The 27,531-nt window shown below is 34.2% G+C and overlaps 1 protein-coding gene across 1 annotated transcript in view; it reads right to left on the reverse strand.

Moving 5' to 3' along the window:
- Positions 1-2,966: 2,966 nt before the first annotated feature.
- The window catches only part of LOC110021132 (ubiquitin carboxyl-terminal hydrolase 9-like), a 41,143-nt gene continuing 16,578 nt past the window's right edge, over positions 2,967-27,531 (reverse strand). The window contains exons 6-13 of the mRNA XM_020719487.1: positions 24,740-25,111; positions 24,467-24,607; positions 23,214-23,384; positions 10,544-10,801; positions 10,059-10,204; positions 9,352-9,909; positions 8,977-9,253; positions 2,967-3,434 (exon numbers count right to left, since the gene is read on the reverse strand). Coding sequence (XP_020575146.1) covers positions 3,294-3,434; positions 8,977-9,253; positions 9,352-9,909; positions 10,059-10,204; positions 10,544-10,801; positions 23,214-23,384; positions 24,467-24,607; positions 24,740-25,111 — 2,064 coding nt within the window. The 3' untranslated portion in view covers positions 2,967-3,293. The remainder of the gene's footprint in view (positions 3,435-8,976; positions 9,254-9,351; positions 9,910-10,058; positions 10,205-10,543; positions 10,802-23,213; positions 23,385-24,466; positions 24,608-24,739; positions 25,112-27,531) is intronic.

Consider the following 27,531-nt stretch of genomic DNA (forward strand, 5'->3'; position numbering starts at 1 on the left):
AGGGAAAGACTCTCATGCTACTCATTGCTATTTTGGTGCAAAGAGGGGAGTCCTACCTCCTAGGCTCGACCGTGGTCTAGGATTAAATTCTACTTATAAGATGAACTGAATTTTACTCAAGTGTTGAGGATTTAAGAAGATAAAAAGCTCATCGAAACTCTGATGAGCCTGCTTGGCTTATACAAGAAAAATTTTCTATATGCTTACGAGCAAGCACGCCGACTCGTGACATTGATAGACCTATATGAGTGCATTTTGCCTCTAAAATGTGAGTAGGGCATACAAAAAATTTCCTCAAAAAAACTAGTCAAGAGAATTCTGTCATCTTAATAATATTCAATAATAAAGATAATAAAGATGATTATATAATCAGCGACATTGGATATATAGTCAGCGACATTGGATTATATAATCAGGGACATTGGATATAATCTAGCACAGAAAAAAAACTCAGAAATCAGTGACATTGGATATATAATAAACAATAATAAAGATGATTAAAGAGTTCAATGTAAGTTACTATTTTCTCTAAAAAAAAAAAGTAAATAATGATGCTTGAGATACATATCAGTCTCCGCTCGAGGAATCTTTTACTCTCTTATGTCTTCCTTGGGAGCTCGACAACTACTCCTATAAGATTTTTCTTAGTGCCTGGGGGTTCCAACCCATTCAACTTAACAGAACTTTTCATCTTTTTAGGATACAATATCTTGGAACTAATTCTTTAAGCAAATTAAAAATATATAATATATTTTTGTCATATGTTTTCACTTTGAGATGATCAAAGGCGAGCCATTGGAATATGTAGCTTTATTTTTTAGTATGTATACATCAATTATTATTTACCAAAATGTGATCGCATCGCCACATCTTAGGGATAATAGGTATTGAGATCATACCCGCTCCACATCATGAGAAATTATTTACCAATATAAGTGATTAGCTTATATGCACCAAGACCAAATTGCTCTTTGACGATGTAAAGCCCCGTCCATGAAGAATCGAGTTTGCCAGCTGCGGCATCAACTTTTTTTAAAACCAAGCTGCCTCCTTTGAATTGATGATACTTTGACTCACAAATTAAAATACTTCGAGGGATTTTTGACTCTCCCTCAGGTCGTACATCCTTGGGAGCTCAAGATCTACTCCTATAAGATTTTTCTTAATGCCTAAGGGTTTCTAACCCTCTCAAGAAGATAGTCGATTATACCTTAATAAAGCTTTTTATTTTTTTAGGGTATAATAACTCGCTCAAAACTAATTCTTTAAGCAAATTAAAAATATATATTATTTTTTTGGTCATATGTTTACGCTTTTAGATGAGCAAAGACGAGCCATTGGAATACAAATTTATTTTTCTTTATGTAAACATCAATTATTACTTATCTAAATGTGATCACATGACCATGTTTTAGAGATAATAGATTTTGAGATCATACCCGCTCCATGTCAGAGGAACTTATTTACCGATATAAGTGATTAGCTTACACGCATTGAGGCCAACTCGCTCTTCTATGATGTAGAGTTTGCCAACTGCTTGGTTGCGAGGTACAGGGTCAACCTATTTTAAGACTAGGTCGTCTGCTTTAAATTGACAATACTTGACTCGCGAATCATAATACTTCGAGGTTCTTCTTTGACTTTCTCTTGTCGTAACACAGATTGATCACAAAGTTCTTCTAGGAGATCCAGTGAGTTGAAGAGGATTTCGTCGTTTAGCTCTCTCCATTCATTCGAATCGTGCTCCTCGAAGCTATAAGCGGTCAGGACCTACTGAGTATGTATTTCGTACTATACTGGAAGTACTGCTTTAGTCCCATGTAACAAGTTGAAAGGAGTGTCATGTATAAATGAAGGGCATAATACATAACGCTTATAATACAGAGATAAAATTTTAGTCCACAGTCTCTATGCTACTTCTATCGTCTTTTCAACAAATAGTGAATCAATTTGTTGGCAGATTTCACTAATTCATGAAAGTATATTTAAGTTGTATCCCCTATTTTCTACAAGAATTCTCAACTTTTTTATCATTGAATTGAATGTAGTTGACAGTAATTACAAGAGGATACTCCGTATCGGAAGACAATATCGGTCCATATGAAGTTGTTGACTACTTTTGTATGGAGCAAGAGCTCAGATAATGCATGTGAGTTCAGCTAAAAGAACTCTTTTGAAGATCTAAGTAGAGTAAACCCATTCTAAGACGCTCGATGGAATGCTAATGTGCTTTGGATGAACTTGCAAATTCCTCCCGAACAGAAAGAAGCTCTGCAACTTATCACTTCCAAAGATATGACATGGTATGATTGATCTGGTCACTGCCAGACCACTAAATGCACCGCTTGTTGGGATCAATACATCAAACCCGTCGGGCACATTTAACATCTAGACATTTTTGTTGCTCGACAAGTCATTTTTGGATATATATATATATATATAGACAGATTCAAAACCTATTTAATAAAAAGAAAAGCTACATTCGTAGCACCCAATTCTTATTGCATCTACGTATGTATGAAAAATGTGATTAGTGCTATTTTGGGTGCTGTGTTCATAAAAATGAGAGTTTTGGTGTTAGATGCAAAAATGCACATAAGAATTAGGTGCTATGCATGTAAATTTCCTTAATAAAAATAAAGAACAGAAATCTAAAACTTACCCGCAGCAAACTCGCCCTTACAAACAACTGCCAAATTCTATCTAATGGTAAAACAGTAAATAAATAAAAAGGAAAAAATATTAAATTAAAATCTTAATCTGGCTGATCAAGTAGCTTTAAACGTTTCCTTCCAATAAAAATAATAAATTAAAATCCGTTCAAATCAAAATTTTCAAAAAGAAACGGATAAAACAAGTAGGGCAGCGATGCATGGTACCATGAAGCATGAAAAGGAATGCAGACCGTAGTTGATCTTAATCAATTATTATAAAAGAAATTGACTTGCTTTTGATTTCTTAATCAAATATTATATTAAAAAAAAAAACAGCACTGGCTATAAGATCGTTCTAGTTGCTACATAAATGGCAGAGATCCAAAAAATAAAAAAAGAAAAAAAAGAAGAGGAAAACTATAGCAGAAAGGATTAAATACCATCAATCCGCTTCTCTGATAAAATAAGATCCTGTGTTCGTAGCTCAGCAGCAGAAAAACAGCGAATCATCCCTTTCGGCCATCAAAATTATCGATTTGAAAAACTTTCTACCCCTAAACGGCCGAAGAATTCCATAATCTACCATCAACATTGATGACCCATCTGAACTTTTAACGGCTAGAAGATTCAGAGGTCTATTCACTCTACGGCAATATCGGCGGAGTTGACTTTCGTGCGCCGATAGAACAATACATACGCGGCAGATGTCTTGATTGCATCCTCACTTACTGCTGAGACATGACCATCATCAAAGTGGTACCAGGTACCTTCCTCTATTAACTGCAAAAAGAAATCCAGAACAGACCAAGACTTCAGCTTGCAGCTGAATCAGAACTTCATAATTTCGAATGTAATGTATTTTACACGTAGCTCACAATTCAGTGTGTGTGTGTGAGGGAAATTACATACCTAGCTCACAATTCTAATGTATTTTACACGTAGCTCACAATTCAAATGTATTTCACGCGTAAACTTTCATATTTAAATGCATAACACTGTTTTAAACCTGAAGATTTTTTCAGGGAAAAAAAAAACTAATTCTCATTGGATTTCATAAGATACACTTATGAGAAAAATAGCAGAAGAAAACAACCAAATTAGAGAAGCCACAAAATCCCCATGCTAGAAAATAGGGAACTACCAACAATAAAAAAATTCAAAAAATAGAAAAGTCCTTTGGTGAAGATATCTATAATCTGTTGTGTAGCAGGCATAAAGACATGCAAATGGCACCACAATCAATCTTTTCTTTTATGAAGACCTATTAATCTCCACATTTTTGGTGCAATCATTTTATATTGGATTTTGCATAATACTTATAGTGGCTTTAGTCGAAATACAATTTTATTGGTATATTTATCAGGATCTGCAGCTCATCAAAAATTCTCTTCAATCACACCAGCTCACGCACTCCATTAGCTATAGCTTTATATTTTATCTCATCATTGTTTCTTGCAACCACACTCTATATCTTACTTCTGTCATATAACCAAATTTTTCTAGGCATGAGTACAATTATGAACATCAATCTTCTATCAATAACTGAGCCCGCCCAATCTATATCAATGTATGTTTTTATATTCTATCGAGTAATCTTTTGAAAGAGCAAGCCATTGCCTGGTGTACTTTTTAGGCATTCGAGAATCCTATTAACTGCTTCAAGATGATTCTAATTGGGCAAATTGGTAAATATTCTTACCAAAATCACAACAAAAACAATATCTAGTTGTGTATGTGATAAGTATATCAAACTTACCACAAAATTTCGATATCAAACTGTATTCACTGCATCGTCTTCCTTTCCATCTCCTAGTATTTGATTGGAATCAAATGGATTTTCGGGTAGATCGACAACCACTCATCCAATTTTTATTGAGAAGATCAAGAACATGTTTGCGTTGGAAAACAAAAATCCCTTTTGTCAATCGAGCAACCTCCATACAAAGAAAATATCTCACCTAAATCTTTTGTCTAAAAAATTGATGAGAGGGCAGTCTTCAAATAGTTTATCTCACAAAGGTCATATCCTTTGAGAATTATATCATCCACATGCATAACCAATGTGACTATCTTTTTATCCTTTGAATGTCTAAAAAACATTATATGATCTCCTAGCCAATATACCCATAATTTCTAATAGAGAGTAAATTTCTCAAACCAAACTCTCGGTAACTACTTCAACCTGTATAAAAACTTTTTTTAGTTTATACACCTTTGTCCCAAACTTTACTTCATAACTTGGAGGTGCATCCATATAAACATCTTCCTCCAAATTTCTATTGAGGAATGCATTTTATATCCAATTGTAGTAGGGGTCAATCAAGATTAACTGCAAGTGACAGAGAAACTTCTATATAGTTTAGTTTTGTGATTGGAGAAAATGTCTCCAAGTAATCAATGATATAGATCTGTGTGAATCTCTTGGCAATCAATGGAGCCTTGTACCTTTCTAGAGAACCATCAGACTTCCCTCTAAATAGATCAACCAACTCCCAAGTATCATTTTTTCAAGAGTTTTTATTTCTTCGAAAATAACTTTCAGAACATCTTACACAGTATTAGAAATTTCCAAACAAGATAACTATGAAGTAAAAGCATGAAATTTAGTTGAGAGATTTTCAGATGACATAATGAAACAATGAATGTTGGGTGCAAAACCCAACACCCTTACAAACAACAATGGAAGGACTAGAATCATTAAACTTGGGATTAGAACAAGCCTCGGGTTCAAGATTAGAAGACTCATAACTCAAAGATAAAGTGGATCGAACATACAATAAAGGCTTATTGAGGACATTGCCAGAAGGGTTCACAGATTCTGGGTAGTGCAAAGATTCGTAGACCCATTTTTTGAGTTGTTCTTTGACGAAAGTAGACAATGTCAAATGGTAACATTGTCATAGTTCATTTTCCTATTTTTTCTTAGTTAGTTGATATTGTAATGTGAATAGATGTCATTGTAGAAAGATTTGAATCATCTTCACTAACAAAAAAAAGTTTTACCGACTTTCTCCTGATATAATATAGCTTGAATTTTCATGTTGAACAATCAAAATTAAGGAGGTATTTTGTGATCTTCAGTTTGAAAAAGATCCTGGAAAATAGTATAATCGAATAAGTTTTGTTTCCCCCTTGAAAATGAGGCATGAAAAAGGGTTGTAATTCAAAAAAAGAGACAACTAGGATAGTAAATATTTTTTTAGAAATAGAATCAAAACATTTATAACCCTCTTACTTGGAAGCATAACCAATAAACATTTTTTTTTTGCTTAGGGTTCAAATTTACCGTGATTATGACTACGATTATGAACAAAAGCAGTACACCAGAATATCTTTAATGGCAAAGAAGAAGAGAGGCGATTTGTTGGTAAATTTTATAAAAAATATTAAAAGTTGTTAAAAAGTTTAAAATCTTATTTGGTGTTCTATTTATAAGAAATGTATCAGTAAGAATGACTTCACACAAAAGATATCTCGACACCAAATTAGTAACCACAATGCCCGAATAATTTTCAATAAGAGTTTGTTTCTCTTCGGCCACACCATTTTGTTGTGAGGTATTGACAAAATACCTTTGATGAACTATTCAATTTTCAAGAAAGAATCAACCGATATTTTTTTGAAATATTCTAGGCCTTTATCACTACGTAATAATTGAATTTTTTTTTAAATTATATTTGTACTATGGAATAAAAAATGAAAATTATTCACTTTAATTTTTTTCCTTCATTAAATTAACTGAACTTAATCTTGTGCGATCATTAATAAATGTCACAATCATTTATATTAGAATATATAAATGTTCTAAAAGGAACTCAGATATCACTACGAACCAAAACAAATGATGTAATTGGTTTGCTAGTTTAGGGAGAAAAGGATGCAATATGATGTTTAACAAACGAACAAACTTCACGTTAAATAGAAGCCAAAATTTTTATTGAAATAAAGTGAAAATGAAGTATTTTAAATACTGAAAATTAGAAAAATCTAACCTATAATATCACAATAAATATCTGATTTTGGAGCCAAAACAGAATTTGAACAAGTACTTTGATATTGTCTACTCGAGTCAAATCCATCGTTAAAATAATCAAATCTGTATTTCCTTTGCAATGTCAATCTTCTTCCCATTGGCCAGTTGTTGAAACTCACGACAAGAAGAATAAAAATTAACTTGATAATGATGGTCAAAAATAATTTTACTGATGGATAACAAGTTTTGTAAATTAGGACATGCAGAACATCGTGAATGGTTAAAAACAAAGGGAGTTTAACAGTTCCCATCCCAACAATTATTAAGAGAGAACCATCACCAATTTTACCCCTTTTATTGGTCGCACAATGTCTATAGAATGAGAATAATTTAGAATGACCAGTCATAATATCAGTCGCGTCATAATCAATTATCAAATAGTGAATAAAATTAAGACTAACACGTAGTGGCTAAAAATTTACACTTTTGTACTAAAGAGCAAGAATTAGTCAGACAATTTTGGAGATGTGTCAAGTTCTCATGTTCAAAATTAAAAAGATCGGTGTTGAGCAGAATGATTTTTCTCCTCAAGATCTCACGTTTAACTTAAAAAAAACGAAAAGGAGTTAGTGATTTCTTACCAAAAGTGTGACCTCGGAATTCGTCTAAACGCATATTAACGTCAGCTAAATACATTCCCGATCATTTTCCATCCTTATTATGACGGGTGTAGTGATTTAAATTCTCTCAAACATCACATAACATTGATCAAGTTCCAGTCATAATGCTACCAACTCATTATAATGCTACCAACTCATTATAATAGTTAGTAACATCATGATCACTCTGCATGGATTTCTAAATTTGAGTTTTCAACTCAAATTTTTTAGAGGAATTCTACAGGTCTAAATTAAATCTTGAATGGCCTCCTAGACATCTTTAGCCGTGGGAAAAAAATGGGAGGTTTTGCTATGGTTGCTTTCATCAAGTTAATGAGCCAAGCGATAACAAGAGTTCACATATTGTCATTTCTTCATATCAAGATCGCCAGCAGAAGGTTTTAAGATTTCACCTGTTAAATGTCGAATTTTGACTCCCGTCAATTACCAATCTCACAGATTGAGCCCACTCAAGATAATTATGCCTACTGAGTTTTCTAACCACGAGATAAGGGCTAAATTCTATAAATAATAATCAACAGATAAAAGCATGAGAAGATTTATAGGATGGGACAAAATGCTTTTGTAATTACTGCAACCAATAGAAACGATAGAATTTATTTGGGCATCAGTCATCACTGACTTATACGACAACATCAAAGAACATAGAGGACGGGACAAAAACACGAGTCAAGTTTGATCGCAAGTTCTTTTGCGCCTAGGAAACTAGATCTTCACTTGAAGCTGAGACGAAGCTGTTTGAGAGGAACCTATAGTAGAGAAAAGGTCAGCAGACTGGGCTCCAACAGGGAAAAAACCCATCGAGAAGAAGCTCAAGGCGGAGAAAAACCCAACAAAAGATGGCGCCATCAATGACATCAAGTTGAAAGCCTCTACATCGTGGCAAACCCAAAGCCCTCAATGCAAAAGCAAATCCAAAACCCTCGACGACAAAACGGCGAGGAAGCTACAATGGAAGCCATTCTCCTTTCCCCTCTTTCACACTTTACCAAGGATTTCAACGAAAAAGGAAGCTGAACCACTCGATCGGTTTCTCTAGGTCAAAGATTAGCATGATTCTACACTGCCTCCGCTATAGTGAGAGTATTCATAGAACCCTGGCTCTACACCATGAATGTTTTTGAGCAAAAATATATATATATCTATTAATTCTCCTTAGATTTCATAAGAGATGTTACAAGAAAAATAATAGAGGAATGCCACTAAATTAGAAAAGCCACAAAATTCTCATACAACAAAATAGAAAACTGGCAATAAAATAAAATTTTAAAAATAGAAAATACTAAAAATAAAAAAATTTAATCTCTCCAAAAAATCCGACAAAAGTCACAAAACCCGTGCATGAAAAGGTGTATTTCACTTTTAAAAAGTGGTCATAGTTGTATTATTTATGTGATATTAAAGATTTGAGTGTTGTGTGAGATGTGTAATACATAAGAAGTGTGTGCTATGTAAGTAAATTCACTGTTTGAAATTGACTCATTTTTGGAGGACGTCAGGGGGAACATTGGAACAAAATTGCAATATAGTTCAACAACTCATCCTCAGACGGAAGCTATGACTCACAGTTCGGGAAATCTCCTGTAGTGTTTTGTTGGAAAAGTATTCAATAGCTGGAAGAAGTCATAAATGACAAAATTCATAGAAAGATAGGATGCAATAAAAGTACCTTAGCATAGGCAGTGTAATGACCTCCCCCAAGACCTCCATAATGATTGCTGACTGCATAAAGCTCATATACATGTGATTGCGGGGTTGCTGCCTTGTTCAAGACATACTTGCTTAAATCCAGGTTACGGACAGGAAAACTCACAAATGTATCAAGTTTGTTCTTCAAAAACCGGCTGTAAGAAAAGCGTTTCAAATGAACTACTAAAATTTCTGGTAGTCTCCACAAATCTAGCTTCTTTGTTGCTTGCCTGTGTTGCTTGCAACGAGGACAATACCTAAAAAAAAAAAAAATTAAGAAAAGGTTAGTTTAGTCATAAAAGCTAGTGAAATAAGAATGCCATAAATTAGGAAGTTAAAAGATGACATAACAAACCACATATCATCAGGACCCAAAGGTTCTTCCTTCATAAAAGTCTCCAAGCAAGAAAACAACGTAAAAGCCTCTTGCCTTGTCTTCTTCGACATGAATACAGACTTGAAAATTTCAGGAAGATCCTCCAGAAAGCTGAAATCGTACAAATTTAATTCGCAATCTGACCATTCCAACGCTACCCTTATGCAAGAATCTGGAAGAATATTATCATCATTATTGATGGGCGTCCTTCTCATGCATCTATCATCTGTCAGCGACATCTGAAAGTGAGAAATTTGGTCAGATCCATCAACTTCCATGTTGGATATTGATAAATTCCGGCCGCTGGAACAAGGCGCATTGTCGGTGTTATCTGTTGAAACATATGCATCAAGACTAGGGCCATAGCCGTTGTCCTTGCATGCTGTGGGAGAAGCTTTCTTACGGAGGAGTGGCGTTAGTACAGCAGCAATAGAAGCTCGAATATCAGACCCAGTGTTAGCATCTTTCGCCAAACATGTCACCAAAGGAACCCCTACCAGCTTCCGGTGCAGAATGTACTGAGACTCCGACAAAAAGCTGAAACATAAAAAAACATAATCAACTACAAAAAAATATCAAAAAAATGAATGGGTAATCAATACGAGCCCTTTAATTAGCAAGTTTGTCCTAAAAATACTCACAATAATATTACTGGAAAGAAAATCATATACATAAAATAGTCGCACCTTTCAGCTTTCACATGTACTAACTCCAGTTTCACTAATTTCTCATGATTTGCTGGAAGCCTGTAGGCCACATAGTGCTCTTCATCCTTTATATTGGACAATGCCTCGAAAGGATTCTCAAGGTATCGAATTCGATGATCTAAAACCTGCAATGGAACCAATTAATTTCAGTCACAAAGCAAAACGCCAAGGTAAGAATTTTTGAAAGGGGCATTTACATACATAACACCCAATTCTTATGTATTTACATATCAAATAACACATAAACATTACTTTTTACACATGTACCACCCAATTCTTTCATATCACATCAAAAAAAAATCATTATTTTAACTTCTAAAAAGTGAAATTCACCTTTTCATGCATAGGTACAGTGGCATATATGTAAAAATTGAAGTTAGGTGTTCGATATGTAAATACATAAGAATTGAGTGCTATGAATGTAAATATTCCTTTGTAAAAAGTAAAGAAAAATTAATCCCTGCCTCTGCGACAAGCAACGCCTCTGAACTCTCCAAGCAACATGCAATACTTAAGGCTCGAACAAGGTCCCTACAGCAGCCATTTTTGGGCACGGTCACCGTAAAAGGCATAGGAAGAGCACTTCCATCTCCACTAAAAACAGTTACATTCATCGATCTGGTAAGTGTAGAAGGCAGTGGAAGTGACAAGTACATGAAAGGGTCAAAAGTAACAGAAACTTTACTGCAAACTGGACAAACTAATGTTGACTTGTATTGGCCCTGATAAGCAATTAAGAATATATAAGTTAATGGGATATAATTAGTCACATTAAATAACCAGCAGTATAAACCTAGCATTTAATATGGATATCCAAAAATGGACATATATCCACAAGAGTTGCATAAAAATGACTTCAAAATAGCCATCTCATAACAAAACATCCAGAAGAAACATTCTTTTTCATATCTTGGAGCAATTATTTAAGGACTCCTCATCCCCAAAGGCCATAAATAAGCAAAAGGAACAAATATAAAATCTAAATAATAATTATAATAATTTAACCAATTTTAAAACTACATTATTGGTATCCAAAATGACCAGATGGACTAGCAAATCCATGATAAGGTCTTGAGATTACAAATGAACTGCAAACATTAACAAAATCTGCACGAAATGCAGAGCAAAAGAATACACAAATTGCAAACACCATAACCCAGTAAATCGAACTCTCTTAGCAAACAATGTTTGGATAACACATTCATAGAACCACAAATCTCATTAAACCATACACATCCTGTTAAAATCATGCTTAAGAGCAAAGCGACGAGTTGTGCTAGCACTACACATCGCTTTTCTATGAAAAGCAAGCTCGTCGCGAAGTATAAATGTTATGCATTTTTCTCGAATCACATCGAAAAGCTATGTGCTTGGCTCTTGCTCAAAGTAAATTGCTGGTTCATATTGCATGATTTAGTTCAACATCTGCCACAATAACTAAGTAAAATAATTTGCTTCAAACTATTTTTCATAGTCATTGAGTCATTACTCATAGATTCTCCATTCTCTTCCGTGAGCTAGTTGCTTTTTGATGGTTCTTCTCTACATGCTCCCTTCGCAGAGCTAGACCTTACATGCTTGTCATTAGTTCTTGTTATTGGCACTAGTAACTTTACACTCACACTCTTTTTCTCAAGAATGCTTCTTGATGTCTCACATCCACTTTATGTCTCGCTTCACACTCCCTACGTCTCTCAGCCATCAACAAACATTCATGGCGGCGGTGATTTCAAAACGCCGTTGTAGAGTTTGTTTTGCACGTTTGACCAGCTTTTTGTAAAACGTGGTTTCAAAATTTCGCATAATCTCGCCCACGGTATTACCCCTACGGTCGTGTTTCCTTCGCTGCGTTTAACCGCGAATTACTCCCGCTACCCCGCTTCACATAAGCAATCACGTGGAATTTTACCCCGCTCTTTGCCCTAGCTCGCGAATTACTCCCGCTCCCGCTTCCTTCCGTTCTCTCGCAACTTCTTTGACATTCAGCTCCTCTCTCCCTGCTTCTTTGACATTAATTGTAGGCGGCCGGTAATCCTTCACAGCTCCTCTCTTCGGCATTCTTCCCCTTCGAGGTAATCCTAGGTGGCCGGCTGTTTCCTTCCGTTTTTTTTTTAACATTTTTCTCTACTCCCAGGTCGGTAATCCTTCGCAACTCCTTCCATTTTTCTTTTTTACATTTACCTGTATTGCATTTGATTCATTTAGCCTCTCTGCTGGCATGGCCCTTGTGTTTCCAATCGTTACATGGAGCAGAGAAAGACTGCTGGGATGGCTTCCTCCCTTTTTTTTTTATTCATTTGGAATGTTCCTTAACTTGTGTTTCCAATCGTTACATGGAGCAGAGAAAGACATAAGTATGAACATTCCAATTCATATTGCATTTGCTTCATTTAGCTTCTTTTTTTTTTTTTTTTACATTTTTCTGTACTCCCAGGCAGGTAATCCTTCGCAGCTCCTTCCATTTTTTTTTTTTTTTACATTTAACTGCATTGCATTTGATTCATTTAGCCTCTCTGCTGGCATGGCTCTTACGTTTCCAATCATTACATGGAGCTGAGAAAGACTTATGGGGTTTGATCCTTATGAAGTTCAACTAAAGATGGAATGAGCTAACTTGTAGAAAACCCTTGCTCCGCCTCAATTGGAAATGAAACCTTACTCTGCCTCAATTGGATATTTCTTCCCAATTACTGTATTTCTCTGAGTGGAATCATTTTTTTAATTTGAAATGATACTTTCAAAATTAATGAGATAGATATCTATACTATTATAGATAAAAAATTAGAGTACTCACTGAGTTTTTTTTTTTTTTTTTTTTATCAATGCCACTTTTGATGCCCCTTGACCAGTTTTAAGTGCAAGGGAAATCCATTCAATCATACTTTTACTTGTACGAACTTGAATTTGAAGGCTGCTTTTTATTTATTTAGTGCATTCAGACTGGATACGCTCAACGTTTTTTATTGGACTGTTATTTATTTAGTGTTATTCAAACTGGGTCTACGTATATGTATATATGATGTGAACTACTAAACTTAGTAACTCTTCACACGAATATGTTATCCATCCTATTGTACTACAGCAATAATCAGCCATATGTGTTGCCAAAGCCAAATGTTTAGATTTGAAGGAAGCTTGACCACTGTAATTATGATCAGGGGAAATCTCAGATTTTAGCTGAGCTTTTAATTCACATTTTTTTTTTCAATCTGTACAACTTTTCTTGCTCTGTAATTTTAATGAGGTGGTAGGCATGTAACTAGAAGAATATATATAGAGAGTTGTACATTTTCACCATTGATCCATTGTAGGAAATAGGATTTGCTCCAATTTGGTTTGAGCAGTATAAGGAGCAGTTGTGATAGGAATCAGATTGTATAAACACGCTTGATTTAAAACTCGTTGAACTTCAGCTCTGCATGAATCTGTTTTTTTCTTTTCATGCTTTTTTAATCGTGTGTAAAATACTCAGATATTGTAAATATTATTTCAAGTCCTTTTTGGCTAATAAATGTGTACAATGGCTTTACATCAACGATTCAGGTTATGCATCAGGCATTGATGCGTCAGTGTATTTTTGTGTATTTTACCAAATGCTACCTCTATTTGGTAGTTTAGAATAATAGAATTGCTTTTTTATTTTTTAAAAATCGGCTTCAATCCAGGTTTGCTTTTAAATCCTTATTTTGTTATATAAAAATAAGTATAGAATTAGAATGAGAATCTAGATTTATTTGTTGATCCTTTTTCTTTCCAGTCATTCATGCATAAGAAAGATGACTCTTATGATAACTTTCGTCTTTCTCCCACTTCCTCCCAGCCTCCATGGCAAGCTTTAGCTTCTATAAATCCCATAAAGCCAGTTCCAATTGGATTTTTAAAATTCTAGCTTTAAAGCATAATGGTGGAAAAACGGGATTCAAGAGCCTGAAGGATTTAAAGATGTCATTTTTGCAAGCAGGATAATAGCTGTTTGATTTCTTACATGAGAGTGAGGTGGAGCTGTTAGAATAAAAATGATAAAGGAAAAGAAAAGTGGGTAGACAATATGAGAATTATAAGAACAGTGCGGTGGTAGGAGCACTGTTGTTAAACTGGGTGCCTAGGATGTAAAATTAAAATTTTGGGTGTGAAATACGTAAATTATGTAGTTTCGAGTGTTATGTATGTAAATCCCCTTTTTTCTTTATTTTATGTTATTTGTTTATCAAAGATTCTTTCTCCTAAATAGGATTTAAGCAAATAGAATGAGCAAGAATGTGTCTTTTTAGGGGCTCTCAGGCCACCTTCTAAGAAAAATTCCTGAAAATTTATTGTTATATCTGCAAGATTTTTTCTTGTAGATGTTTGTTTCACCCTGATCTCAAGCCCAAATTAGTGTAAATTTTCCTATCTTTTACTTAACTCAATTGTTGTATTTCTAGTCACCAAACATTGACAGTTCTTGTGTAAATGTGATTAACTTGGACAAGGATATCCTAGTATTTATTTGCTTTGCAAGGAACTATTACAAATTCTTCTACATGCCCCATTTGATTGTTTCTAAACAGCAAACATAATTATGCATTGTACTTGGTTGGATGTAAATCAAGTGGCTTATTTCATTTTTTGTTACTAGCCACTCAGATGATTTATAGATAGGACTGAGAAAGTAAGTTCATATGCATTTATATTTCTTACCCTTAACAAGCGTTGATGCCCAATTCTATTTAAAATTCAGAACTATCTCTTACAGGTTTTGAATCAAAGAAAGCATTTGGCTAGTGTTTCAAAATCTTTCTTATGCATTTTTTATTTCATTACAACTTCTCTTATCACTAACGTCTTTCTTCTGCATTTTTTATAGAAAAAAAGAGCTCAAATATCTCAGGGAAATCCGGGCTAGTGCTTTACTGTTGCGGACTGCCTATTGTGTTGCTCACATCGCACCGCCACATAGCTACGAGTGGAGATTCTACAGGTGCATATGATGGGCAAACAATACGGACAAGTGTCAGTTCTTCAGGTGTGCAGACATTCCAACATATTCCACTGTAAATAGTGATCAAGGCTCAACAATATCCCAACCGGACAGAGTTGTTCGGGATTCGACGGCATCCTAACCAGAGAATGTTGCTCTAGACATTGTCATTCTACATTTTAAAATGAATGTTATCATAATTTTAGTTGTAATTTTGTTATGTTATTTGTTTTTTAATGAGTTTGTAGATAGTCTCCCTTGAGTTAGAAGAATATTTTTTTTCCTTTTAACTGTTATGTAGTTTTTTTTTTTTTTGAATTTTAGTATATTGAATGTGTTCTCATTATATTATTGTTGCAAACAACTCCATTGCGCATGACTGAAATGATCATTTTTCCACCAACAACTGTAAATCAGTTGTTTCCAAACCGTAAAAACCAAACAACTTAACAGCTTATTCAGTTTAAGGGCATAATCGTCATTTATCTACAAATAGTTACAAATCAGTTGTTTTCCAAATATTCAAATCAAACAGTCAGACAACTTATCTGATTCAGCTGCTGATCAACAACTTATCAGGATAAGTTGTTTATCTCGATAAGTTGGATAAGATGCAACTACCCCAAACAGACCCTCAATTTTACGAGCATATCCTTGAATTTTTATTTTAAAAAGTATTTATTGATGTGGTTTAAGTTTTGTTGATAAAAAAATTATGCATATAATATATATACTTGAATTTCATATTAAAAATGTTACTTGTGCTTTTCTGTTTTATGCATTAAAACAAAAAAAAATTGTGCTTTTCAGAAAACACTAGGTATTGACCAACATCAAAACTATATTACATAAATTGCAAATAATATATATATATATAACAAAAATGGCGGTCAAGAGCTCTACTGGTGATTTCCGTCGCCTATGATGGTCGCTTGAACGAGAGGGCTCGCACCTCGTCTCTGTCGAACACTTTGCTTCTACTCGTCACTTCAGCTTCGTCCGCTCGCGTCGACTTCTTCGACGTCGATGGTTCACTCTTTGATTTCAACGACGACATCCATAGTTGTTTGAGTCTGCATCATCCTAGTTTCGACGCCGACTTGACCGACAGTTCACATCTGCTGTTTTTTGTTCGACGTCTGCGGCTTTCTGCCCGATTGTTCGCATCTTCGCCTTTTGATTTTTCGGCACTACGCAGACAACATTTATATCGAAAGCTTCTAGCAGGAGGATTTCCTTGCTCTGATGACGTTTTATTCTTCTTCGGTTACACATGGCCAAGTCTCATTTGCCCACGTGGTGGGTAATTCTCAGGTGAAGTCGGCGGTTGTCTTCCCCTCAAGTTATAAGGATTGTCGTGATGAAACAGATGATTGTCCCTTTGTTAAGAATGCAAGTAGGAAAAGTGGGAAAACAATACATTTTTTTCTCTAAATTACAGATTTTAACCCTGACTGAGAAATTCAAGTTTGTTTTTATTGAAAAATTTCAGTTGGGGAACACAACTATGGAAGTTATCAGAAAAAGTTTTGATGATCTGAAACTAGCAAGAAAGTAGAAGGTGAGATTTATGGATGGGAGACATGTGTTGATTCAATTAACAGCGGCTGAAGACTACACTCATATTTTCTTCAAAAAATATCATAGCATTGCAGGCAAGTCAATGAAGTTACTCAAGTGGTCTCTTGATTTCAACCCTAATCATGAATCTCCTACTGTACTGTTATGGTTCAATCTACTTAGTCTCAAGCTGCATTTTTTTCATCATCAGATCCTTTACTCTATTGGGGTCATACTTGGGGACCCTATAAAGCTTGATCTACCCACTTTCAACCTAACCAGACCTTTTGTGGCCAGAATACTTGTGGGCCAGAATACTTGTGTGGCCAGAATACTTGTGAAAATAAATATTATTTTACCTGATGTTATTGAAGACTGATTGGGCACAACTCATACTGGATATTGGCAGCAAATCATCATGGAAAATAAACCTTCTTATTGTTCTCATTGTAAGATGTTTTATCATTGATAAATGTCATAAGTTTCATCCTAATTTGAAAGTTAAATATCAAGTGAAAAAGGATGTGTCTAACCCTACTGCTCTAGACATATTTGTTCCACCTGAAGAGAAAACTACCACAAGACATGATTTGGTGTCTGATTTAATTACCCCTGCGAACCCCCCTTACAAAACTATTTCTATGATTGATGTGATGTTGGATGGCACTACTGGGCAACTTAAACTTTCAAACCCTATTGAAAACAATACTGAAGGATCCTTATCTACAAAGGATAATGTTCGGACTGATCATCAGGAGAACCTTGCAGCTCCCCATATTCATGAAGTATCAGGTGTAGAGGCGACAACTCATACTTCACATACACTAGAATCTATTGTAGGTACAATTGTTGACAATCCTTCTACTACAACTCTACCACCTCATCCGAATGAGCAACAATCTTCGGATTATGAATGACAGATTTACACTTCCAGGAGGAAGAAGAAAAATGAAGATCTACTTGAGCTAAGAAATATAATGGATGATATTTTGGTTACGTCGGGTAATGGTACACACCTCACCAATTTGTTAGTTGGTTTCCTTCCAAGAACTAGAGGCAGAGGCAAAGACAGAACTAAATTGGGTCGTCCCGATTGATCTTATATGTACCATCTCTTTTTTTGTTTTTATTTTTTGTGTTGTACCGTGTGGGTTGGGTGTCTATTTGGGTCAGCTCATACAATGTATTTGTATTCTTTTTCCTTTAATATAATTGCCCTTAGGCTTTATATATATATATATATATATTATTGAAATTTGGAATAAACCAATTCAATTTCATCGTTAGGAGGGGTATTTAAACCCAATTACAATAAGCATAATAATAGAACGTAATAAAAACAGAATAAAATAACTAGGGAAGAAATTAAAACATAATAAAGCAAAATAGTAAATACAAAATTAGCGAATAAAATAAAATAATAAGTAATGACGGTGTAGGGATAGTCATTATGATCTAATAGATGAAACATAGATGTCAGTCAAGTTCAACTTTGAGTTGAAGTCATCAAACAAAGGGCGAGGCTGATTGTTAGGGAGCATGCCGGCTAGTTGACCACTTCATGACTCAAATGAAACGCAAATCTCCCCAGACTCAAATCTTTTCCTTAATGATGTGTATGTTTATCTCCACATGTTTGGTACGATCATGTTGGATTTGGTTGGGAGCAATGTAGATTTTGGCCTTATTATCACAGAATATCTATAGAGGGACAGAGGTTGGCATACGGAGTTCGCAGAGCATGATGTGTGGCCAGAGAGCCTCATAGATTCCTAAGGACATGAATCGAAATTCAGTTTTAGCACTGCTTCGGGCAACCGAATAATGTTTTTTGCTTTTTCACATGACATGATTTCTTCAAACGAATGAGCAATACCCCGAGGTGGAACGTCAATCATGAATAAATCTGACCCAATCAGCATTTGTATAAACAACAATAGACAAAGAGGTGTAGCAAGAAAAGAACAAACATGAGCCCGATGTGCCTTTTAAGTAGTGGGAATCCAATTGACAGTTTGGAGGTGGTGCTCGTATGGATCATTCGTCAATTGACTCACTATTTCAACTGCGTCGCATATGTCAGGGTGAGTATGAGCCAGGTAGATGAGTTTTCCCAGAAGGCTCTAGAAAGATGTTTTGTTGACCGGGACAACATTGAGAATGTCAGATATTTTTTTTCATTAAGATTCATATGAACAACAACATATTTGCACAAAAAATGTTGTTCTCTGTCAGGAGGTCAATCACAAATTTGCTCTAAGACAGGCAAATTCTCCGAGAGGATCGAGCCACTTCCATGCCCAAGAAGTACTAGAGAGAACCCAAATCCTTCATCTCGAAGGAAAAAACAAGAATGTTTTTTAAGGACTCCAGTGTTGGGAGATCGTTACTTCTAAGAACGATATTGTCAACATAGACAATAAGTACTACTTGGCCATTGGAGGAGTGTCGGAAGAAGAGGGTGTGATTCAATTGAGCCTGAGTAAAATCATGACCCATAACCACCTTTGTGAACTTGTCGAATCAGACCCTTGGGGACTACTTTACCCATAAAGAGACTTTCGTAGCCGACACACTTGTCCTCTAGAGGTAGTAAAATAAAAAACTCGGAGAGAGAAACATGTGCACGTCTTCTGTCAACTCACCATTCAAGAATGCATTCTTGACAAATAGCTGAAATAGATGTCAATACATATTCACAACAACTAACAACGGACCCGAATAGTGTTTAACTTAGCCACTGGAGTAAAACTCTCCTCATAGTCAACTCTGTAGATTTGTGAGTATCATCTCGCAATCAATTTTGCCTTGTTGCTTTTAAAAGACCTGTCAGCGTTGAACTTAGTGTTAAAAATTCATCGGCACTCTACAGTTTTCTTACCTTGAGGAAGGTCCACGATATCACGAGTATGGTTTCGCTGAAAGGCATTCATCTCCTATATTACTAACGTTTTCCAGGCTGGATAGGCAAAAGCAACATCAATAGTAGCAGGGATCTAATGGTCTATCAAGGCAGTAGCAAATGCTCTGTAGGTCGGCGATAAACTATGGAAAAACACACATTTTGTCATAGAATAAATGGGATTATGTATGATTGTGTACCTTCCTTGGAGAACTCGCCTTCTCATTCAGAGGAGGAAATGTGTTGAGGATTTCACCTGGAGTACAGTTAAGGTCCTGTAAGGAAGTAGTAGGCTCATGAGTTGGAGCATTGGGACAAGTGCATCGAGTGCATACACGGACAATGGGAGGTGGAGATGGTGCACTCAACGAGATAGGAGACTCCTTAGTGATAGGAACAATGGGGGGACTATCCATATCAGTAGAATAAGGGACATTGGAATACTTCCAAACATCTATAATAAAATGAACCAAGAAGTTTATTATAGATTTGGCATTAAAGATGCTTGGAAGTAAGAGTTTAAGTGCAATATTATATACATATCGAGATTTGGAGGTTAGAAAAATGATAGCTTAATTAACAAATCTTTGTAACAAGACTTTATGAATTGGAAGTCAAGTAGTTAGAAAATAAACATTTTGGTTAAGAACAAAGATTTTTCAAAATTGTGGTAACTATAAGGGAATCAAATACATGAATCATATTAATGCAACATATGCTTCAAAAAATTACATTAGTACTAAATAATTAATTTGCCCTAATTTCATAAAAATCAATTATAGAGCCATTCTTTCCTTCAAAAAATTACAGTTGCACTAGACAATTAATTTGCCCAAATTCCATAAAAATATATTATAGAGCAAATTTTTGTAAATTAAAAGTATAGTACAAAGAAATACTATTTATGTAAATTTTAATGACCATTAGAAGCAAAATAACCAAGCATTAAATTCATTTGATGGTAATAAGAAGAAAATGTGTCACATAAATCTCAATGCTAAATATGTATAATAAAATAAAAAATTAGTATTTAATTAATCGTCATGTTGCCAAATTATTTTATAATTACATCAATGATAAAAAATGAAGCTCATATTATTTTATATTGATTTTCAAGCTTAATAAAATATTCAAAATGGGGAAATAAGCTGTTTACTACTGATATGAGAGACCTAAGTTTGTAATATGAAATCTATCATAGATTTGAAATTAATAATTTATCAGTTATTACTGGTGAAAATCAAATGATGCGTAATTATGATAATGCTCAAGTACACTGGAGATATCTAACCCAAAAATCTTGTGACAAGATGAGTTATAGAAACTAGGTAGAGTAATTAAATAAGAAAATATCTCAAAAGAGTAACTGGAATAAAAACAAATAACAAAAACATAAGTTTATAAAATTGAAATTAGATTATATGGATATAGGCGTTGGTCACCAAGTTAACAGCTAGTTCAGTGTGAAAAGAATGTGAATGAATGCTTAGCCCTAGAAAAAATGAGAATATGTGCTACACTTTGGAAGATTAGAGTGAGAGATAATTGTATGTGGGAGACAGGAAATAAAATATATTAAAGAAAAAGTCGTGAAAAACAGAAGTAGTGGGTTTGTACAAGAATAATGTTAGGCAGAAAATGCTACACAATAAAATGGATAGATAAAATTACACTAGAAATGAGTAAAGTGTGAAAAAGACCTCTGACTATTTACATGGGGATATTTTAGTCCCAGAGTCTATAGAAGTGTCAAATGAGTTCTCAACCTCTTTAATATGGGGCTGAAGTAGTCCTAAATGGGGACTATTGAGGACTATTTCATCCCCATATTAAAAGAGCCTAGAAACCATATTGACACTTTCATAAACACAAGGGACTAAATGACCCCATATAAGGAGTCGGGATTATTTTAACAATTTTCACTACTAGAAATATTAATATGAAAGAAAAGGGATAAATAAAAGGCAGCATGGCTAAAAGGTGGAAAAAGACAAGCATCCAAACAGTTAACGTCTCATGTAGCACTCAACGAGAATGAATATAAAAATATAATTACAAAAGCAAACAGAAAAGGATAATGGACAGGAAGATGAACCTCATCTCTCAAAAGTAAATATGTTACAAAATAGTTTCCACGATATTTTTTTCCTCCAATAAAGCAGCATATAATAACCTTCAAATGTAGAATCTAGAAGAAACACTTAAACAATACCCCTAGAAACAGCTTGCAGGTTAGTCCCAGCTAATTCAAAGGTGCTGTTTTTCTTATCGCGTCATTGAACCTCTTTCTCAGGAAGGCTTGCAATCAGATATGAAGACTATATAATTCAATAGATGTTAGTCCTATGAGATTAAGACAAATAACATCGAGAACAAGGAACCTGTACAAGGACCCCTACTGATAGATTCATTACCTTAAAGATTTCAGAAAGGCCTTCACATAAAGTTTACAAACAAAATTTTGATATAACTCCCAAATTCGGCTCCAAAAAAAACACAATCAAGGTCATATTTCTCCAGGAATAATTGAATTTCGAAAAGATGATAAATTCTTCTCAAAGTGAGTTCATGCTTAAAAATATGATAATTATCAAAGAAGAATATTACATCAGATCAAATTGGATTGGATCAAGGTTACAGATAATATGAATGGCTTTCCATTTCAGTTTACCTGAATAGCAGAACAACAGATTTGTCAATTAGATCGATTCTGAATGGACCAGACTTCAAACCTAAAATTGTTGGAACAAATGGGTTGGTTCGGTTTGGTTCGGTTAACATCATTACTACTATCTTAGCATAGCACTAGTGAAAACATAACATTAAGTTAATTAAGATGAACCAATCAGTTAATATTGGCTTAAGAAGAGCCGATATATCAAGAAATTTGGTTTTGTTTCCCTCTTTTAACATGTTCGGACATCATAGACAGTATGACAATACAGTACATCAGATAATTGTCTTCCCTGAAAGCAGGTTGTGACAATCTTGACTACAAAAGTGGCATAAATTGATCTTAGCATCATCCTAACTACTTGCCAACCTTTATTTTTTTTTTTTTTAAATACCAACCTTGATTTTGGATTCAAGTATGGTGTATTTTGCTGACATTATTTCCTGAATCAATCCAATCAAATAGTTCACTGAATATATAGAGTAATACGTATAGGACCGCCAAAATTACAATATTTTAGAATTCAAATTCAGAATATATTAAGTTTCCCAATAATGTAATAAATTGTTCTCTATAAAAGCAATAATAAAAAATTCATAGCACCGCCAATTAGCTTGAGCCAAGATAGCTTTTGCACCACATTTTAACCTTTGGACTGGAGCTGTTTGGGCATGTGCCTAAAATTTTTATTGCGAAACGACTGATCAAACACCCTATAAGTTCAAGATTACTTATCAACTGAACAAAGTGGTGCCATGTTCATTTCAGTAATTAAGCCCAAAAAAAGCTCAATTTTCAGGAAGGTACATATGCATGCTTTTTCCCCCCAAAAAAATCAAAATGAGGAAGACAATATACTTTAAAAATTTTTTGCACCCAATTATTTGAAAGAAGAAATGATATACATTGGGAAAAACAATATACTAAAGAAAATTGAAATAAATATCACCATCAAAGAAAATCATCATCACAGATAAAAAAAAAATAATTGAAGAGAACATTCAGGCTGGGAAAAGAGTTTTAAGAGTTGTAACTTACTTGGCAAACATCAACAATAATAGAGTCATTTCGAGCTTTGTGGTTTTTCCAACTTTCATAAGCAACCTCCTCATCAGAACGGCCATCTGAATCTTTCACTTCTATATACGGTTTGTTTTTCACTCTATTTAAATCTTCATGCAACCCATCCAACAAAAAAGCCAGAAGCTCCTAAAAATAAGCTTCTGATAAGTTTCTATTCACCACCGAAAAAAAAATATAAAGCTAATTACATCTAGATGTTGATAAATAAAGACAAACCATATATGTAAAAAATTATTTCACTGTATGACATCCAAAAACTGCCATTGGACATATGTTTCGAAGGTGGGCTACAAATCAAAATCATTTCAGGCCTTCATTAACTAACATGGCATGCACTTAAGTATTAAATAATCTATCCATGATTAAAATACCAAAAATATTTGTGCATATAAATTTTGAAGATCATAATTCTCCATGAAAAATTAATGGACTTGAGACTAATCTGAATTTTCAATACCAGTAAGCCCATTAGAAATAGTTTTAGTAGATATATACACAAAGCATATGGTTGAAAATGCTATTATTCCAAAAGAACAAGTTTAGGTAAAGTCAACAGATATACCAAGTCAGGAAAGAGGAAACTTTGACAAGAATGCCACAATCAATCAAATACTGTTGATTAAAAGAACAATTTAAAAGAATTTCTAGTGTTTGTAAATAAACCCGAGCCCATAAAAATTAACTAAATATTTTAAGAACAAACACAGAAAAATGCAGCTCTGGAGGTTAGGTCATGCACCCCAACCTCTGAGTCGGACACCTTTCATAACTCTAGCATGCACGATGTAACCGCTTGCATGAGCCTTTACCACTAAGAAAACAAGAATACAAAGAAAAAAGGCATCACAAATTACCAAAAGAAAATGAATAAATGAATTTGACAAATCCAAGAGTACTCGAAGTTTCAAAAAGTTTGATGTCTTTAAAAATTTTAAACAAAAGGCAACGAAAAATGAATCCTTAGTAGATGAATTTGAAATATTTTTTTATCAAAAAATAGTTCATTCCAAGAAAGTCAGCAATAAGCTGCCATAAAAAGTACAGCAGTCTACAATAAGCATATTACAAGATACCATTTTGACATGGCCACTAACCACGCGGTCCACACCATAAATATTCGGCAGTGTTCTTATAAACTACAAGCCTCGTTAACAAATTTCATAAAACAAAAAGAGTACGATGAAAACAAGAATTCTTGAAATACTTACCTGGGAATCATGTTGGTTATAACCACTAAATTGTGGAGCAAACCGAGCTAGTTTCGTCTTGAATGCACGAGGAGCAACTGATGTTCTTCCAGATGACCAAAGTTTCCTTAGCAAGTCTCCAAATGAAAGTGCAAGCTCCCCCTTCAAAAAATGTAAAAACATTTTAAATGTTTTACAGTTGATTCACTTCTGAAGAAATGATGTAAGCATGTATTTTTAAATAAGAAGATTATGAAACAGAATAAAAGGAGTCGCAACTACAATGTTTCATACTTGCATCCCTAAAGGGTTCTTTGTGTTGATCTCTCTGGTATAATCTTGCAAAAAGTACTCGACTAAAGGAGGTGTGTGCACTAAACACTGAATCGCACTATTCATAAAACAAGTGTTTCCCAAATTTTGCAATCCTGTGAGTCCTCGATCATCTATTTTTGTCCCGTTGCTTATAATATCATCACCATCTTCCATATCCCTAAGAAAACTAGAACCAAATCCAACTGAAATCCCATTTGAGAGGGCAGGACCTCCAGCAATTGTTGTAGTAGACAATCTTGAAGGTTCAAAAGGAACCAATGCCATCACATTTTCTGTTAGATCCAATCCGATGCTATTCAACGCACCATTGGCCTTTCTCTCTAAGAGAATCTGCAAAACCAAAAACATTGAGCTTTAGCAAACAGAAACTGAAACCTAATCCCAAATAGAATAAAAACACCACACACACACACACACACACACACACACAAGTGATGAAACTTATACATGCAAGTGATGCTACGCAGATTATATACAGGCGTCACATGAAAGTTGTTCTGAATTTGAATTAAAATGTATTTAAAAGCTAACCATTACATAATGCATGCCATATCATGATCTCATCAATTTTAAACAGAATTCAAATTTAATAACATTAACTACATTTTCCTATAAAATATTGTATATATTATCAGCTCAGTTTTTCAACTTTTACAGTAATTTATTTACTAAAATATTTATCACTAAAACCTATGCCGAGGTACCATACCACACAATATTAATGCTAAAACCTAAAGCATAAGTTGGGTTTATTGTGATGACTTAATCTTATTTCTAAATGAATTTTTCATATGCATAAGAAATTATTTTGATTTTTGATGTGTGAAGTCATTCAAATTTCCAAATCTTAAATAAGCAAGTTGATTTTAATTAAAGTGCATCTGATAGTTTTGAGTGGTGAAATATAGATATTACTAGATTGCTTAAATGAAACTCTGTAAATCATAATCAATGGAGTGATCCTGAGTGTAAAAACCATATACAAAAAATAAGACATGAAAAACAATCATTTTCCTCGCATGAGAATAACAATTAAACTTATATCACAAATGCAATGGAATCTTAACCAGTCCTGAGAACTCCCCCGATCTTATTATCCTTAGCTCAGTCCCAAATATTATGTTGCACTCACTAAGGAGACCGAGCAAAACAGCTCGACAAAGTCCTGATGATCTATGTGAGATGAAATACAATTACATTCTTCATATATGTTAACTATGCAGACATTTGGAACATAAGTGGATGGTAGAACATGCAAAGATACCATCATCCTGATAATCCATATCAAAACAGGCAGTACAGAAAGCTGATCAATAGCCATTTAAACATGTAGACGCATGCACACAACCATAAAAAGATATGCTTCTTGATAACCTTATGAATAATAACTTAAAACTTTTCGAATTTTGGACCTTTCACGATATCAAAAATCCATTACTCCACCTCAATAAACCTCCTCCCCAACAGTCAATGCATAGCTTTCTATTAGGTGACAATTATCAATTATTACATGATTCATAAAGAGGAAATGTAGCCACCAATTTCTTCCCAAGATTCAAACCAAACAACACAATCTAAGTTACAGGCTGGAAAAGAAGGAAACCACCCTTACACAATCAAACAATGAATTTACAAATAATAATAATAATAATAATGTTGAGCCCAAGATCAAGAATTTCAAAATATTTCTAAATGGGCAAGGCAGAGAAACTCAACAAATTAAGCTTTTATTAGAAGAGTTTCCATAGTGATAGAAATTTTAATGGATTAGTAGTTTATATAGTCACATAAGTGTTTATCAAAAAATTCATCATAACGTGAAGATTAAGCAAGCAAATTTATCTTTAAAGCACATTAAAAGTGAGGTGGTAGGAGCATTCAGGTTCATCCAATAAAACATCAAAAAATTACCATGTGATTGTATTAATTGTTATTTAGTTACATCTTGAGCATAGTTTGAAGATGTATGCTTCAAGCCAAGGCTTGTCTTCATGTGATTGTAGTACTTGCTAATTAGTTGAGCATAGGTTGAACATGTATACTTCAAGCCAAAGCTTGTCTATTGTTTCAAATTCCATAGATGTGCCACTAAAATGACAGTTTTCACTTTTAGCTGTTTAACTTGAAGCTTTTTTTATTTGGAAACTATATGCCAAAGATTCGCCTAAGAGCCACAAAACAAATAAAAGGACCACTTTCAAGATTCAATTAGATGAGTTCCATTATGCACATTAGAGACAAGGATCAAAAACGGTAAGAAATAATCTTGGATTGCAACAACTGGCAAACACGAAGATAAATGATTGTTGAATTGAAATCTATAAAAGGTCTGTCTCAATTATAGCTACAAGGATAATGTAGCTTCAACAATGTTATGACATCACATGTAAAATAGGCTTGTAATTACAATGGTAGCATTTTGCAAGGAAAAGCTTCGCACATCAGATGCATTAGCACATATTGCACTGTAACCAAAAAAAGGCACTCAGTGAAATGTAACCAAGTAACAGCTTTTCTCAAGAATATCAACAACAATGCTGCAAGAATTCAAAGAACGTTTGGAAATGGAAATCCAAAGGAGGAGTTTTTTGTGCTTAGATGTGTTCGTTAGAAGAAATTCCACATCATAATGTTCAATGCAGCTGAAAAAAAGAAAGACTCGATAAGAGTTTAAATTGATGGAGAATTATTTTAAATCTTAACTAGAGAAATGTGCTTCTAGGTGCATATAATAGTGATTGGAAGAAGGT

The sequence above is a fragment of the Phalaenopsis equestris genome, unplaced genomic scaffold (assembly GCF_001263595.1).
Source record: "Phalaenopsis equestris unplaced genomic scaffold, ASM126359v1 Scaffold000123, whole genome shotgun sequence".
Lineage (NCBI taxonomy): Eukaryota > Viridiplantae > Streptophyta > Magnoliopsida > Asparagales > Orchidaceae > Phalaenopsis > Phalaenopsis equestris.